Source organism: Lissotriton vulgaris, chromosome 1_1 (assembly GCF_964263255.1).
Source record: "Lissotriton vulgaris chromosome 1_1, aLisVul1.2, whole genome shotgun sequence".
NCBI classification, from domain to species: Eukaryota; Metazoa; Chordata; class Amphibia; order Caudata; family Salamandridae; genus Lissotriton; species Lissotriton vulgaris.
This window is the reverse complement of record NC_141685.1, coordinates 1,330,380,493-1,330,394,776: the sequence shown is the minus strand read 5'-3', so window position 1 is coordinate 1,330,394,776 and position 14,284 is coordinate 1,330,380,493. Positions and strand designations below refer to the sequence as shown.

The window sequence follows — 14,284 nt, the reverse complement described above, 5'->3', positions numbered from 1 at the left end:
AGAGACAGTACAGTGCTAATTCACGTTTGAAGTCCTGGCAGGTTTGGTCATAATGTTGGATCTCGTTTCATCAGATGGCCTGTTAATACAAACATTTGCAATGCAATAGGTCTCGCATTTGCAAGAGTTTGAGCTATTGACATTGCCATTTATTTATGTGTTGGTTTTCAAAACAGATAAAGAAGGCATTGTCATTAACAATGCCAATAGCTTTAACTTTCGCAAATGCGAGACCCATTGCATTACAAATGCTTGTTTTTTTAAACTGAAATGGTAATCATCCCTGCTTCTTGGTGTTAAGTATATGGATGTCACAGTAGCAGGGTCTCAGCAATCTAGCATTCAAAGCAACTCTAGCATGCTGTGTCTGAAAGTTTGCACAATTTGAAGCAATTTGCTTAATTTCCGGTCTACGTGTGTTACGTTGGACCATACTAGAAATAGGAAGGCTAGGAATTGGCAGAGCTGGAGTTTCTATAGCTTTGTTATTCATCCAAATGCATAACGTGTTAAGATTAGGTGAAAACGGTCAATATGGGATTTGCCACTTACGGTGGTTATAGGCTTACATAACTAATGTGTACAGGGAACGGTTGTGTGGTCTATCTTATGCTTCTTCATATTGTAATACTACAACTAGTCGCTGGATAGCTTGCAAGCATGCCTTGCCCAGAACGGCCTTTATTTTCCTTTTTTCGCATTTGTGCCGATGTATGGGCCTTATACTCTTTCTATTTCATTCCCATTTAGATGTCCCTTCATCAATAGTCGTGAAGAGTCCCCACATTGTTTTGAAGGTCGAAACGCCGTTGACAAACAGAAACTAACCCTTTTCCCTGCACATATTGTATATAGCTGCTGTTCACATGGAATTATTTTGATAATGGTCGACTTGTACAAACTGTGGAAACCTTGCATATAATATTCCCATTGTCACTTAGGTTTAGGTTCCCTTTGTCACTTGGGACACTAAGCACAAATGTTTTGTTGTATGATGTTTACTCCTATCTTATTGTTTATAAAAATCCATAAAATATATTACACTGGAATCAGTGTGTTGGTGGTTCCTTCACGCTATGAAATTATCTAACCCTTAATATTACAAGTGTGCTTATGTTTCATAACCTAATATAGCATTCCACAGTACCAACTGTTTTTCCTATATACCTATTACCCTGGTTCCTTAGTGAGTAGGGTTCCCCCGTTTCTCTTGAACTTGCCCAGAATTACAAGCAGTATGCCTTATTTATATTTGACCTCAAATGTGCGGTTCCTTCCATTTTTTGACAGTATAAATAAACAAATTGGAGGAAAGAATGTAACTCGGTTACAAATTTAAGCAATGTTTGTGCTGATTCCTAGCTTATTTTAAACCATCAAATCTAAAACACAAGAGGGGTCAGAACCCGGATTAGTCTATTCAATAATAAAATGTAAACAAAATCACAACAAAAAAAGGTGATAGTGTAACTGGTAAGTTCTCAAGTGACAAGAAATGTGCAGAGGAGACGAAGTAAACAATTTAGGGCACAAAAAAAAAAATCCACGACTGCCCAGGTTTTGTATGAGATCTTATGTTGTATAAAGAAGGAGTATGGCAATTATCTCAGTGTCGGTCTCCAAATGATACACCAATGTACTAACTTAGACATTTTGAAAGCACTGATAGAGACAACCACCCTTCTAGAGGGGAAGGTTATGTTTCAGAGAGGGCTGAACCACAAGGAGTATAGAAGTGAGAAGGAGTATAGAAGTGTGCAGATAAACCAGCAGGAATAGGGCCTTAACCTTCGAGAGGCCCAGGGTCATTGGGATTGTCTATACAACTGTTTCAAAGCAAGATAAATCTTCTGACTGGGAATGGTAGATGGAGGCATAAGAAATGTTGCAGCTTCATAAGATGTGCCAACCAGCACTTGCAGGTGGATAAATGAGAACTGCAGTATAATCACTCCACGACACGTACATGAATACTCCTCAAACAAGGACACAAAACTGCTCATTTTCGGACTACAATCGTCCCGATGATCGAATATGGGGGTACACGGAAAATAGTAAGAATGAAAGAGACTAAGGAACCAACTTCTGCTCGCTTCAAATGCATAAGACCAAATACAAATTTAAAGGATTGTAAAAAGTATTTCTTAAAAACCAAATGCTAACAAGAAAACTCAACATACCAATCAAGGGCAAGCTACAACTACATTAGGATGTGGAATTCCTATAGTCCAACGCCCGGGACATATTGTTTAGGGTCAAGGGCAACATGTTTCCATGTGTATTTTGTTCATGGGACAAGTAGGCCCTACCCCCTACATCACAAACCCTTTGACTGACAGTTCAGCACCACATTATGGATCAGGGAAAGGCATTGCCTGCAGTTAAGGTAATATTTATGTTGGGGTAATATTGGTGTACATATGTTAATGCTGTTCATACTTGCATTTATGGTACATTAATGCAAAACCTTTATTAGGGTGAGTGATCCAAGTACATGTAAACTCAGACTGTACTATGAACAGTGGGTCCAGTATAAAAATGTGTACACACATTTTCAATATTTAGCACTATGAGCCTTTGCATACTGCTCCCAGAATGCTCCGATTAGATGCAGAAGCTTAAAAGCAAGATTGATTATTCTTTGCTTTAAAAATAAAATATTCACTAGAAAATGCAAAAACATTTCGCTAAACTACTGTAACATTTTAGGTACTCTTTTCCTACAGAATCATTCAATAAAATGTGTTGATGTATGCTGGTATTTCCCAAAAATATTCATAATAGAAAATCCGTGCAACCAGTTTTAATAAGATTATGGAAAACAAAAAATAAACAAGCCGTGGTAAAGCCAATAGGTCTGAAATTGTTGGTCAGCCTTTTGGTTTTGTAAATGCGTGACTTGTTTTAGCATTTTTTTTGTAAAGCCATATTTGTGTGGGAGCTGCCAGGCCCTCGTCATTATAACCTACATTGGCTAAAGCAAAAACAGTTTTAGTCTCAAAATGCACACATTGCCACAGTAGTTCCTGGCACTCACCACAACGACTTGATTATGCCCCTTGTGAAAAAACAATGCCGTCACTCACTGTGAAGCCAGCCGACAGACAGACAACATTTTAAAGAATTTCAAATGTCATGGTTAACACCAAACCTAATTAGGGGCACAATTATTAAATAAAAACTCAAAAGTGCACTCAAGTGCTTGCATTAAGTGTAGATATACAACCGTCATGAATTCACAAGACTTTACAGAAGTACGCCAAGAAGTACTCCTAGAAAATATTTGTGAACTGCATTTTAGCATTAGCTAATATGCAGGTGCAGATTTGCTCATGTGAAAAGCTGAGTGTTGGCAAGTTCACTTTCCCTCCAACCCCTTTTTTTCCCCAACCGTGGCAGAAGTTTTATGTCTGCCATTGTCAGGAGTAAAATTTCCAACATTTCTCAGTATGGGAAAAGATTGGAGAAGAGTTGGTGAAATCCCTTAAAACATGCACGTAGATTTACACAGACTCAAAGGGGCATTCCAACCCTGGAACTGATGCTTACCTTCACGCCAGTATGTAGATCTGCGGAAACGTGGCAATACAAGGGAATTGCTAGTATTCAAACCCTACTATGGAGGGTTTCCTGGTATAATCAGAGAAGCTATTTCCGAGCTCTTATATAAAGAGATAGCAGCCATAACTTGTCACCACATTACATGGCACAAAAGCGACAAGTGAATTTTGTTACAGGACAGGTAGATTTATGAAGCAACCTGCCCCATGGACGAGTTATTTTATTAAATTCCACACCCCTGTGGATTCAAATTATTTGTTCAATTTGGATAGTGGAGAAGTGTGGCTCACTGGTTAGAGCAGGCAGACCCTGAAGCAGAGGTCAGACCCGGGACCAGGGTTCAATTCCCGACGCGGCAGGGTCTTGAGCTCAAATGTCCATGGACTCGATAATTCTCGCTTCGGTGCCTGACCTAATCATGGGTTCACATTCTGCAACTCTGGGCATTAAGCTTGCTTAATCTCCACAACGGCCCCCCCGCGGCGGGATGCCTGGCTTTCACCTTGGGGATGCCCTGTAGGGGCTATCTCACAGGGAAAAGCCAGGACGGGTTCCCAAGGCAAGCGCGGAGATACCCCTTCGGGGGTCGATTCAGGCGCTATATAAGAAACATAATAATAATAATAATTATGTTGTGCAAGTATATGCTTTAACGAGGCGGTGTTTCCGCCGCGGTGCGGGCGTTCTGAACTGTGGGCGGAGCTGCGTCGGCCGATGGCAGCACTAGGGAGGTAGTGCTGCCGTAGGCCGACTGCAGCACGCAAGGGGTTAATAACCAAGTTGCACATAATCACTGGGAAGTTCTCACGTTGAGTTACAAATATACACAAATGTTTTTTCCAATTGCATTAGCAGGCTCTACACAACTTCTACCAGGTCAGGGTCTTACGCGTAGCGCCATAGTTATTCATTAAAAATAAAGCAAACACCAAGAGGACTTCAGGGACGAGCAATGAAATAGATCACAATTCAAATATTTAACCAAACATGAACACTTGCAAACCCATGCTCAGGAAGACTTAAACCTCAACTCATATGGAAATTCTGAGAAATCATACATAGTTATATTAGTAACATCGTTTGCATTAAAGTCTTACGATTAATTATTTTGCCGAAACACAAACAATACCAGCCACTTATTCCAATAATAAGTGGGCAATGACTAACATACCAACGAGTATATTTATTTCATTTCGACCCCCCACACACGTGAAACTACAAACAAGCTTACTACACCACTTTCCTATACTTATTTTTATATGTATTTATCGATATATCGTTCTTAAAATTCTGCAACTGGCAAAGGTTTTTTTTTTAAATCATGCAATAAAGATTTTCTACGTTTCTACGTTACACCACTTTCCACATGATCAACTTCTGATTTACAACGCTCACCTGACACCCAGGTATGCATAAAAAATTGTGTATGTCTCATGATTAATACACAGTTCATATCAGTATCACAAGTAAACTGAACAGAAGGGTAATGATACACGACCTAAAGGGGGCATTTTCGGTTTGGTAAAAACGTGTGCGAGGTGCCCGATTCAGGAAGAAAGACGATTCTCTCACCAAAATCATAGCCCTGCCGGTGATTGGGCTTCCCGTCCGACGAGGCCTTCTCTATTTATGGACACGAGTTGCTAAGTTGCAACTTTGATGGTTGACGTTTCCACTAGCGCCGAAACAATACGAGCTGGAATCCGCTGAGAGCAGTGGAGGCGGTCAGCTGATCCTAGCACGTGCAACTGGTGCCTTTCCGCAAATGGCTGACACAGCAGCAACAGAGCAACCGGTTTGTAACATCGCCTCTAAGTACCAAACCTAAATCGCGCCCTAAAAGCCTTAACCAAATGGTTGGTGCGAGAATCGCGGGCGTAACACTTGTCTCCAAAGGCTGTCTTCTTTCGGGTCTAAAACTTCTTTGAGAGGTAGAGATTGGTCAGCAAAACGATTCGAAATGACAAACGGATGTCTCACCAATCCATTTCAGAAAGGTGTACTCCTGCATTCCGTAAAGTAACAGTAAAAATAAACCTTGCGTACCCTCTGAAACGCTTCTTTAAAACCACGCCATTTCAAATCTATATTTTCAGCTTCAAAGATATGGAACTTAGATGATTCAAGTTAAAACTTATGGGTGCGTCCATATTACCTCCACCTTCCGTCAGAATTAGGACGGCTGAAACGTATTAAGTAAGGATGATATTACATTTAGTGAGGAAAAGGTCCAAAGACTCGAGGACGACATAAATAATGTTTTTATGGTTTTTAACATCGAGATTTGTAGTTTCAAAGCTCGGTAAATAATATTACTGTTACCCAACCTCACCATAATCACATTCTATTCGGTGACACAATGGACGACCATATGGTACTGTGCGGTTTCAAACCTTTGACCTACGAATCACTTAAGTGTCTGCACACCAGCAAAACACGCAATCAAACTAAGTGCTTGAAACTGATTGCCAAAAAGTGAAGTCTACCAAACACACACTGTTCCCCATTCAAGAACATGACACCGCTAAAGCCTGGTATAACTCCTCTAAACAGCGCTAAGTAGACAGCTGTCACTACATGAGTTCTAGAGTGCATGGTAGAAGATGACGGAACATATTGCTCTTTCTAAACCCAAGACGCCAAGTCGGAGTTTAAGAAGGAACTCTACGTTTTGCTAAAAAAAAAAAAGTAAGTAGGATTTTATTGGTTACCATATAAAAATACAAACGCTCATTTGATAAAGACAAGTTGCGTTTAATTAAAAAAAAAAGTGGCTATTGGAAACCCCCATCTTCAAGGAGTGGAGGCTAAAGACGTACAGACATTTACTGTGTGGGTTATAAACAAACAGCCCTCGTTAACCAAGTAGTCTTGAAGATACTTTGCCTGTTTATCCATAGAAAAACAATCTACAGGCTAAACAAAAAAACATGCATCTCAAAGTTCAACACGAGAAGAACAATCAAGCATAATTTTTTTCAACTGGTGGGGAAACGAGAAAAATCCTATCTGATGAACGCCATTCAAGAATTAATATGTTTTAATTTAGGACATTAACAACGCGGCCATTCAGCAGGTTGGCGAATATAACTAATAACCCTGAAGGTGGAGATGTCAAAAAGCGCACATCTAGGTTAAACGCTGCGTCCTTAAATGGAAAGGAAAAGAATGTGTTTGGGGAGGTTTAACAAAAAAGTCACTGTGTTTAGAGTGAATCACTAAAAAGCGCGAAGCATTTAAATGACCTTCATTTTGGGGAAACTCCAAAGCCACAAGTTTACCATCATAAAAGGGTACTTAAACACCACCACACTTCAAGTTTTCAAAAAAATTAGCTAGCGGCCTGTAACGAAAAGTAGAAGGCATATAGTAATTTAATCCACAGTTCAAGGAGCTACACGAGGCGAGATCGCCTTCTTGCCCACACGTGACATGCCCCTCCTCTGTAATTCGCTCCCATGCAGCGGACATTATTTCTGTTTGCCCCAAGCGCCTCTGCCACTCGTATCCCGACGCTACCCCCTTCACTCCCTCCAAATGACCTCTCCATGACTCCCTCCCTCTATACCGTCCTCTTCCTCCCCGGGCTATCCAGCCTCCCCCGCCGCATAACCTTCAGCCGGCGCTGGCGAGGTAAGGTCACAGCAGCCCGCCACCCCATGTCTACTTCAGGGACCTGGATCTTAAGAGCCCAGAGGCGCCCACCCTCGGGCGGTCGCGCTGAGGGCCTAGGCCGCGGCCCAAGCTGCTGTGTCAGCCGCGGCCTGCGGGTGGCACATGGCGGCGGAGAGGGCGCGCGTTGGGGCGGGGGATCCTCACCTCTACGAACAGTAGCATCCTCTCCCCCCGGGGTGTCAGCGGGGGAGGGCGGGCCCGGCGCGCGGGGGAGAGGGGCGGGGAGGATCAACAGGCCGCGGCGGCGCCCGACACTCTCTGCGCTCACCGACGGCTTGTCACATCCCGGGCACCACGCTACACCGCAGCGCTTCCGGGTCGACACCGCCTACTCTGTGAACATTTCCGGGATCAAACCAACCTGAGTGAACACGAAAGAAAGACTAGAAAGCGGAAGGACGGAAACACTGGAGACCGAAAGAGAGGACGGGTCGCGATCTCCTATTGTATACAGAAAAATACATTTGTGGAGCATTCAGCTTACATAAGATACTAAAGAAAATGTAAATTTCTTCGTAAAGTTCGACGACACCGAAATGCTTTACTTTCTTTACTGCAGAGGAGCACTAGCCAAGGAGCACATCCAGTATCAAAAACTACATCTCCCAGCAACGTCTGGAAATAAAATTGCAAAACACATGACCATCTGGAGTACCAATAGAGAACCTCAGAGTCCTTGAAAGAGCCTTGACAGTCCAAACTCCGCCTCTTTTCTTTGCTGCTCCGCAGCAAGTTACGAGTATACTAGATTTTCTACCTTTCTCCCCCTTTTATGGTATTGTCACTGTTGTTGCATGATTAGGTTGCTGTTAACAGTTTATATAAGTTCCGTTCTTGGGATAAGCTTCAAAGTAGGGGAGATGTGGCCTATGGGCCAGAGCTGCCGACCTTCGAACCCAAGACCCGCCGTTGCCTGAACATCCACTGATTTGGGGCAAATCACTTAATCTTCCCGTTCCTGAAAAACAAAACGTGCGAGTATAAGCTTTCTGCACAGTACTTATACTTGCACACTTCCCAAGCATATACAGAATCATATCAGAAGGAAGTGTTTTCTCTTACAACGCTCCTAAAGCATGGAACGTCCTCCAACTCCACATCAGAGCCTCCTCCTCTCAATCAATCAATCAGGAATCTATAGAGCGCACCACCATGCCAACCCTCCCGATTCAGGCGTGAGACTACCGATTTGAAGGCTAGTCTCCCGCCTCCCGATTCCCACAAGCAAAAACCCGATTTGTCGGGGGTTTCAGCTGACAGGGCTTGGTATTGTATAAAGTGCTAATTCTTCCAACAAAGAGTGGCGATGCAGGGGCTCTTGAAGGGGTGAAAAACCAACAAAGCGTAATTAACTTGGGAATCGTCTTTTAAAAACCTGCGAAGTACTTGGGGTGGCGGGGGCTGTATCACCCTGGGCTGCCACAGGGGGGTGGGGGGTGCATGCACTGCCAACAACCTGCCAGGCCAGTGCCCAGCACTTCCATCACCCTCTTTGCATGCCATTGCGCTCCATGCTTCTTAAAGATAAGAAAAAAATGTGCATTTGCGTTTCTAATGTCCGATCCTGCAGCAGCCACTTCCAAAGCCCATACATGCCAGTAACCTGATTCAAGGCCCCATTCTCCCGATTTTTTTTTTTTAAATCTCCCACTTTGCTCTCCTGAAATGTTGGCATGTATGCTCACCGTGAAGGTCTCAAGGAGGGGGGGGGGGAGAGGGGGAGGGGGGGGGGGGGGGCAATTCCGAGGTCATCTGAAAAGTCAGGTCTTTTCTGAAGGCCTGCAGTGTAGGGCTTCATCTGAAGCTGAGGGAGAGTTCCAGGTCTTGGCCACGATGTAGGAGAAGGATCTGCCCCCTGTTCTGGCACTGTGGATGAGGGGGATTTCGGCATGGCCTAGGTCGGTGGAGCAGAGGTTTCTCTTGGGGGCGTGGAAGGAGATACTTTAGTTGAGATGAGCTTTTCTATACGTGAGTCAACAGCTTGAAGGTAACTCTCTTTTCGACGGGGAGCCAGCGGAGGTCGTGGAGGAGCTGGGTGATGTGGTCGTGTCGTGGGATGCTGAGGACAAGTCTGGCTGTGGCGGTCTGGAGTTTGTGAAGGAGTGATTTGTTGATTCCAGCGTAGAGAGTGTTTCGGTAGTCCAGCCTGTTGGTGATGAGTACGTGGGTGACAGTCTTCCTGGATTCAGAGGGGATTCATTTGAAGGTCTTGCGGAATATGCAGAGGGTGTAGAAGCATGTGGAGGACACAGTGTTGATCTGTCGGTTCATGGTGAGTGAGGAGTCGAGTATGATGCTGAGGTTGTGGGTGTGGTCCGTGGGGGTGGGAGGGCTTCTGAGGGAGGGGGGTCACAAGGTGTCAACCCACGCGGCGGGGTGGATCTGAGGAAGGGGATTTCTGTTTTCTCACAGTTGAGCTTCAGGCAGCTCCTGCTCATCCAGGATGCAACGTCCTTAATTCCTTCCTGGAAACTTTGCCTAGTGATGTCGAAGTCTTTAGTGAGGGAGAGGATGAGCTGGTTGTCTATACTATGTTGAGTTCGTGTTTTCTGAGGATGGTTGCAAGGGGAGCCATGTAGATGTTAAAGAGCGGGGGGCTGATGAAGGATCCTTGGGGTACTCCACTTCTGATCTCTATGGGATCAGGGAGGAAGGGTAGGAGTCTTAGTCTTTCTGTTCTGCCAGAGAGGAAAGAGCAAATCCAGCCTAGGGTAGTTCCCTGAAGGCCGGTGTCGTAGAGTCTGGGGGCTAATGTGCGGTGGGAGACAGTGTTGAAAACTGCTGAGAGGTCTAGTAGAATGAGGGCTGCATTGTGGCCTTGATCGAGGAGGGTGCAGATGTTGCCAGTGGCGGCTAGGAGGGTGGTCTCGGTGCTGTGGTTGCTGCGGAATCCGGATTACGATGAGTCAGGGATGTTGTTAGTTTCTATGAAGTGCGTTAGCTGGGTGGTTGTTGCATACATACTGTCATTGCCATCTATCTTCCACAAGTACACTGTGCTTGTGGAGGATAGTGTTCTCTTTTAGAATTGTTATGGTTTGTGGGGTAGCTGGATTCTGGGGAATGTTCGTGTCATGAAACTGCTAACTTTTGACTTGAGAAGATGCATTAAGCGTCTTCTCTTGCAACACGTCTCTCCTCGTGTTTTTATTTAATGGACTTGACTTCCCTACACTGGCGACGAGGGGCACGGATCCTGCACAATAAGAATAATCATGTGAGATTATTTTACTTTATCTTGGTTACCCGACCGCAGCTATCAAGCGGTGGTGTCATGGGGTATTATTTTGGAGTTGCTCGACCGCGTAAATCGAGCGGTGGTGTGTGGCTCTGCTATTGTTAATCAACCGCGTTTATATTCAACTGTGTTGTACTTCTTTGTGGAGTTTTGGCTACATTTGAAAAAAAAATTAAGCCTTGATTGCTTCTGCAGCAACGTACAGTCGTGCACTTGATAGCACCTGCGGCAGTTCCTGTGTGCTCACTATTTGATTTTCGCCCAACATTGCTTAATACATTACTTTGTTTGTGTTTGAACTCACATTTGTTGAGGTATTGTGGACACGGACTAACGGCAATGCTTGGAACGTTCTTCGCGAGCACTCATGTTGTTGCCTAGCTGCGTCTCTTTTTTTCAACTTGGATTGTCACGCTGAGGATGGTGGGAGCGCAGTGCATTCTGGGTCTTACCTCATCACGTTTTTTTTTTTTCACGTCCGCGACCATTTTGGATTGGGAATTTCATTAGTAACTTGTCATCGTTTCATGATTTAAGCTACAGCGATGCACACGCTATTGTATACGTTCCAGAGAATATTGGCATAGTGTATCGCCGCATTTACAACAGCGATACACACGCTAATTCATGTTTTTGCAATACTATTTTGTTTTTCTTGTCTGTTGCAAGTGGCTGCATGAACATTCTGGGTAGTTTGTGTTAATATTTTATGTAATCCATCACGCTACGCAAGCACAATTTTGGGTTATTATTTGAGGGCATTTGAAAGGATTGAGCAACAGGAGAAAAGTATAATGTCTGGCATTTTACCTCCTCCCTCTTTCTTAACGGCATCTGGCGAACCTCCCATGTCCTGGGAAGTCTGGGAACCTATGTTCTTAGCCTATGTGGAGGTTATGGAAGGTGAGGATTGTGAGGCAGAGAGGTAGCTTTCTCTTTTGAAACATTGCTTGGGGGGTTTTGGACTTAAAGAATTCAAAACTCTTCCTGCTTTAATTAACCCTGGTAGAATTAATGTGTACCAATATGCGTCTACTCAACTTAATATTCGTTTTGGGAAAAAGAAAAATGTTGTGATGGAAAGGTTTATTTTTTATTCTCGTAAACAGCGTGAGGAGGAATCCATTGAGGATTATGTTTCTGCCTTAAGATCACTCGCAGCTACTTGCGCTTTTGAACACATTTCTTATGACCAGGTGTTAAGGGACCAGATTTTGATGCGTACAAATAGTAAAAAGGTTCAAGAGAAACTGGTCTACTCCTGACTTATCCTTGAATGCTGCCATTGACATTGCCAAGTCAATTGAACATTCCGAAAAGTTTGAAAAGGAAATTAGGGGTAAGGAAAAAAGTGATGTTTTTAATGTAAATAAAGATTTTAAGAAACACAAGAAACAAAAAGTGGCTTCCAGTCAAAGGAGTGACACTTCCAACAAATACGATCTTAAACACAAGAATATGAATCAGAATAGTGAGAAAAGTAGTCACATACTGTTATGCTTTAGATGTGGTAGTAATTCACACTTAGCTAATTGCAAGAATTGTCCTGGCATTGATAAAGTGTGTGCTAAATGTAATAGAAAAGGCCATTTTAGCAAATTCTGTAAATCACCACCCAAGAGGGTTAATTACATACATTATTCAAGTGATGATGAACTTGGTACGGGTAATGATGAGAATGATATCAATACTGTTATCAATGTATGTTGTGTTGATGGTGTTTCCAAATTTCCATCTTGTATCATCAAATTAGATGGTATCGAGTTAGACTTCTTTGTTGATTCTTGTGCCTAGTTTACCATTATTTCTCGCAAGATCTTTGAGGATAATTGGCCTGGGAGGTGCTTAATACCTCCGGATGTATCTCCTGGTGGATATACCGGCCATAAAATTAATTTAGTGGGATATTTTTCAGCTGTGTTAGAATTTGGCAAAAACCATGCATCAAGCAAAGTGTATGTGGCAAAAAGTGGGAAGTCCCTACTTGGATGGCTACAGCAATTTGATTTAGGGGTTAAGCTTGATCCTAGGGCCAATCCTCCTGTATATGCTATTGAACTACCAACGCAAAATAGTGCTGTTTTGATTGAGAAACTAAAAAGGGAATTTCCTGAGGTATTCAGTGGGAAATTGGGTAGGTATCTTGGGTTTGAGCACACTATCAGACTATATGAAAATTCTGTTCCCATACGACATAGGGTAAGGAATGTTCCTATTTCTTATCGAGGAAAATTAAAGGATATGTTGAAAAATGTATGTAATGATGGCATAATAGAGCCTATTGAATCCTCACTGTGGGTTTCTCCCATTGTAATTTCGGTGAAACCTTCTGGTGAGCTTAGATTGTGTGTTGATTTGCGCAGTTTTAATCGCTCTATTTGGGAGGATGCTCATCCCTTACCTAATTTGCACGAGAGGGTTTCCACCTTGGCAGATGCAAAAGTTTTTTCTTGCATTGATTTGACTAGTGCGTACCACCAAGTGGTATTGTTGGAAGAATCTAAAATATGACTGCTTTCATCACTCCTGAGGGTCTTTACAGGTATTGCCGTATGCCTTTCGGCCTTGCGAGCGCGGCTTCTGTCTTTCAGAGATTAATGAAGGATACCTTGGATGGGTTGGACGGAGCTGTCGCCTTTCAGGACGACATCTTGGTATATGGGAAATGTGATGAGGATCATGATCTTAATTTACACTGTGTTATTGCTGCATTAGCAAAGAAGGGTCTCACTCTCAGATTAGATAAATGCAACATTAAGGCGAAAGAAGTTGAGTATCTAGGACACACTATCAGTGGGGATGGTATTAGGTCTAAAGGGAAGCATGTTAAAAGTGTTGTGAATGCGCCTTTTCCATCTTCTAAGGAACAATTAGTTGCGTTTTTGGGTTTAACTGAGTTTTATTTAAAATTCATTCCTAACTATTCAGTCAAGGTTGATCCTTTTAGGTGTTTACTTAAGAAGAATGCTGTTTTTAAATGGTCTGGTGAGATGTCTGTTGCATTTAATGTGTTAAAGGAGTTCATTGTTAATGCTCCTTGCTTGAAACCTTTCATTCCTGGGAAGAAGTGCATTGTGATGGTGGATGCAAGCAATTTAGGACTTGGCGGAGTTCTTTTACAGAAGGACGATCATAATGAATGGATTGTGGCCTATGCATCTAGAGCATTGAGGGAAGCTGAGAAAAACTATTCAGTGATCGAGAGGGAATTACTAGCTTGTGTGTGGGGGGCCAAGCATTTTAGGAGTTTCCTTTGGGGAACTGAGTTCGTAATTAAAATGGACCATAAACCTCTTGTGTTTTTGATGTCCTCAGGTGGAGGTAGGTCTATGTTGGCGCGGTTGGCAAGACTTTCCTCAAGATTGAAATCCTTTCGATTCAGTATTGAGTATGTCCAAGGTAAGGAAAATATCCACGCTGATTGCATATCCAGGTTGCCCATAGTGGAAGAAGGTGTGTTTCAGGAGGATGATTGTGAGGTAGCGTTTACTGTTCGGGATGTGAACTCGATTGGTAGTGAAAAGCTGGTTTTGAGGGAAGAACTATGGATTTCAGAGATGGAGAAAGATATTGTGCTAAGTGAGGTAAAGAAGTTTATTGTTCAAGGCTGGCCTGAGACTAGGAAATTGTCTGGGGAATTAATGAGCTTCGCTAAGGTTAATGGTGAGTTAGCTATTGAAAATGGCATTGTTCTAAGGGAAGATAAGATAATCCCTCCTTTTAATTTAGGGCGCACCATCTTGGAGATTGGCCACGAGGGACACTTGGGTATCTCTTTTACGCGTAGGCGTGTTAAGGAAATGTTTTGGT

The 14,284-nt window shown here is 43.1% G+C and overlaps 1 protein-coding gene across 2 annotated transcripts in view; it reads right to left on the bottom strand.

Annotated features, from left to right (window-relative positions):
* Positions 1-7,575, bottom strand: part of LARP4 (La ribonucleoprotein 4) — a 331,711-nt gene extending 324,136 nt beyond the window's left edge. Inside the window, exon 1 of one of the 2 annotated variants that reach the window (XM_086966264.1) lies at positions 7,381-7,575. In XM_086966264.1, the coding sequence (XP_086822390.1) occupies positions 7,381-7,398 (18 nt within the window). In that variant the 5' untranslated portion in view covers positions 7,399-7,575. The remainder of the gene's footprint in view (positions 1-7,380) is intronic. The other variant, XM_086966274.1, reaches the window with a different exon arrangement.
* Between the last annotated feature and the right edge of the window lie 6,709 nt (positions 7,576-14,284).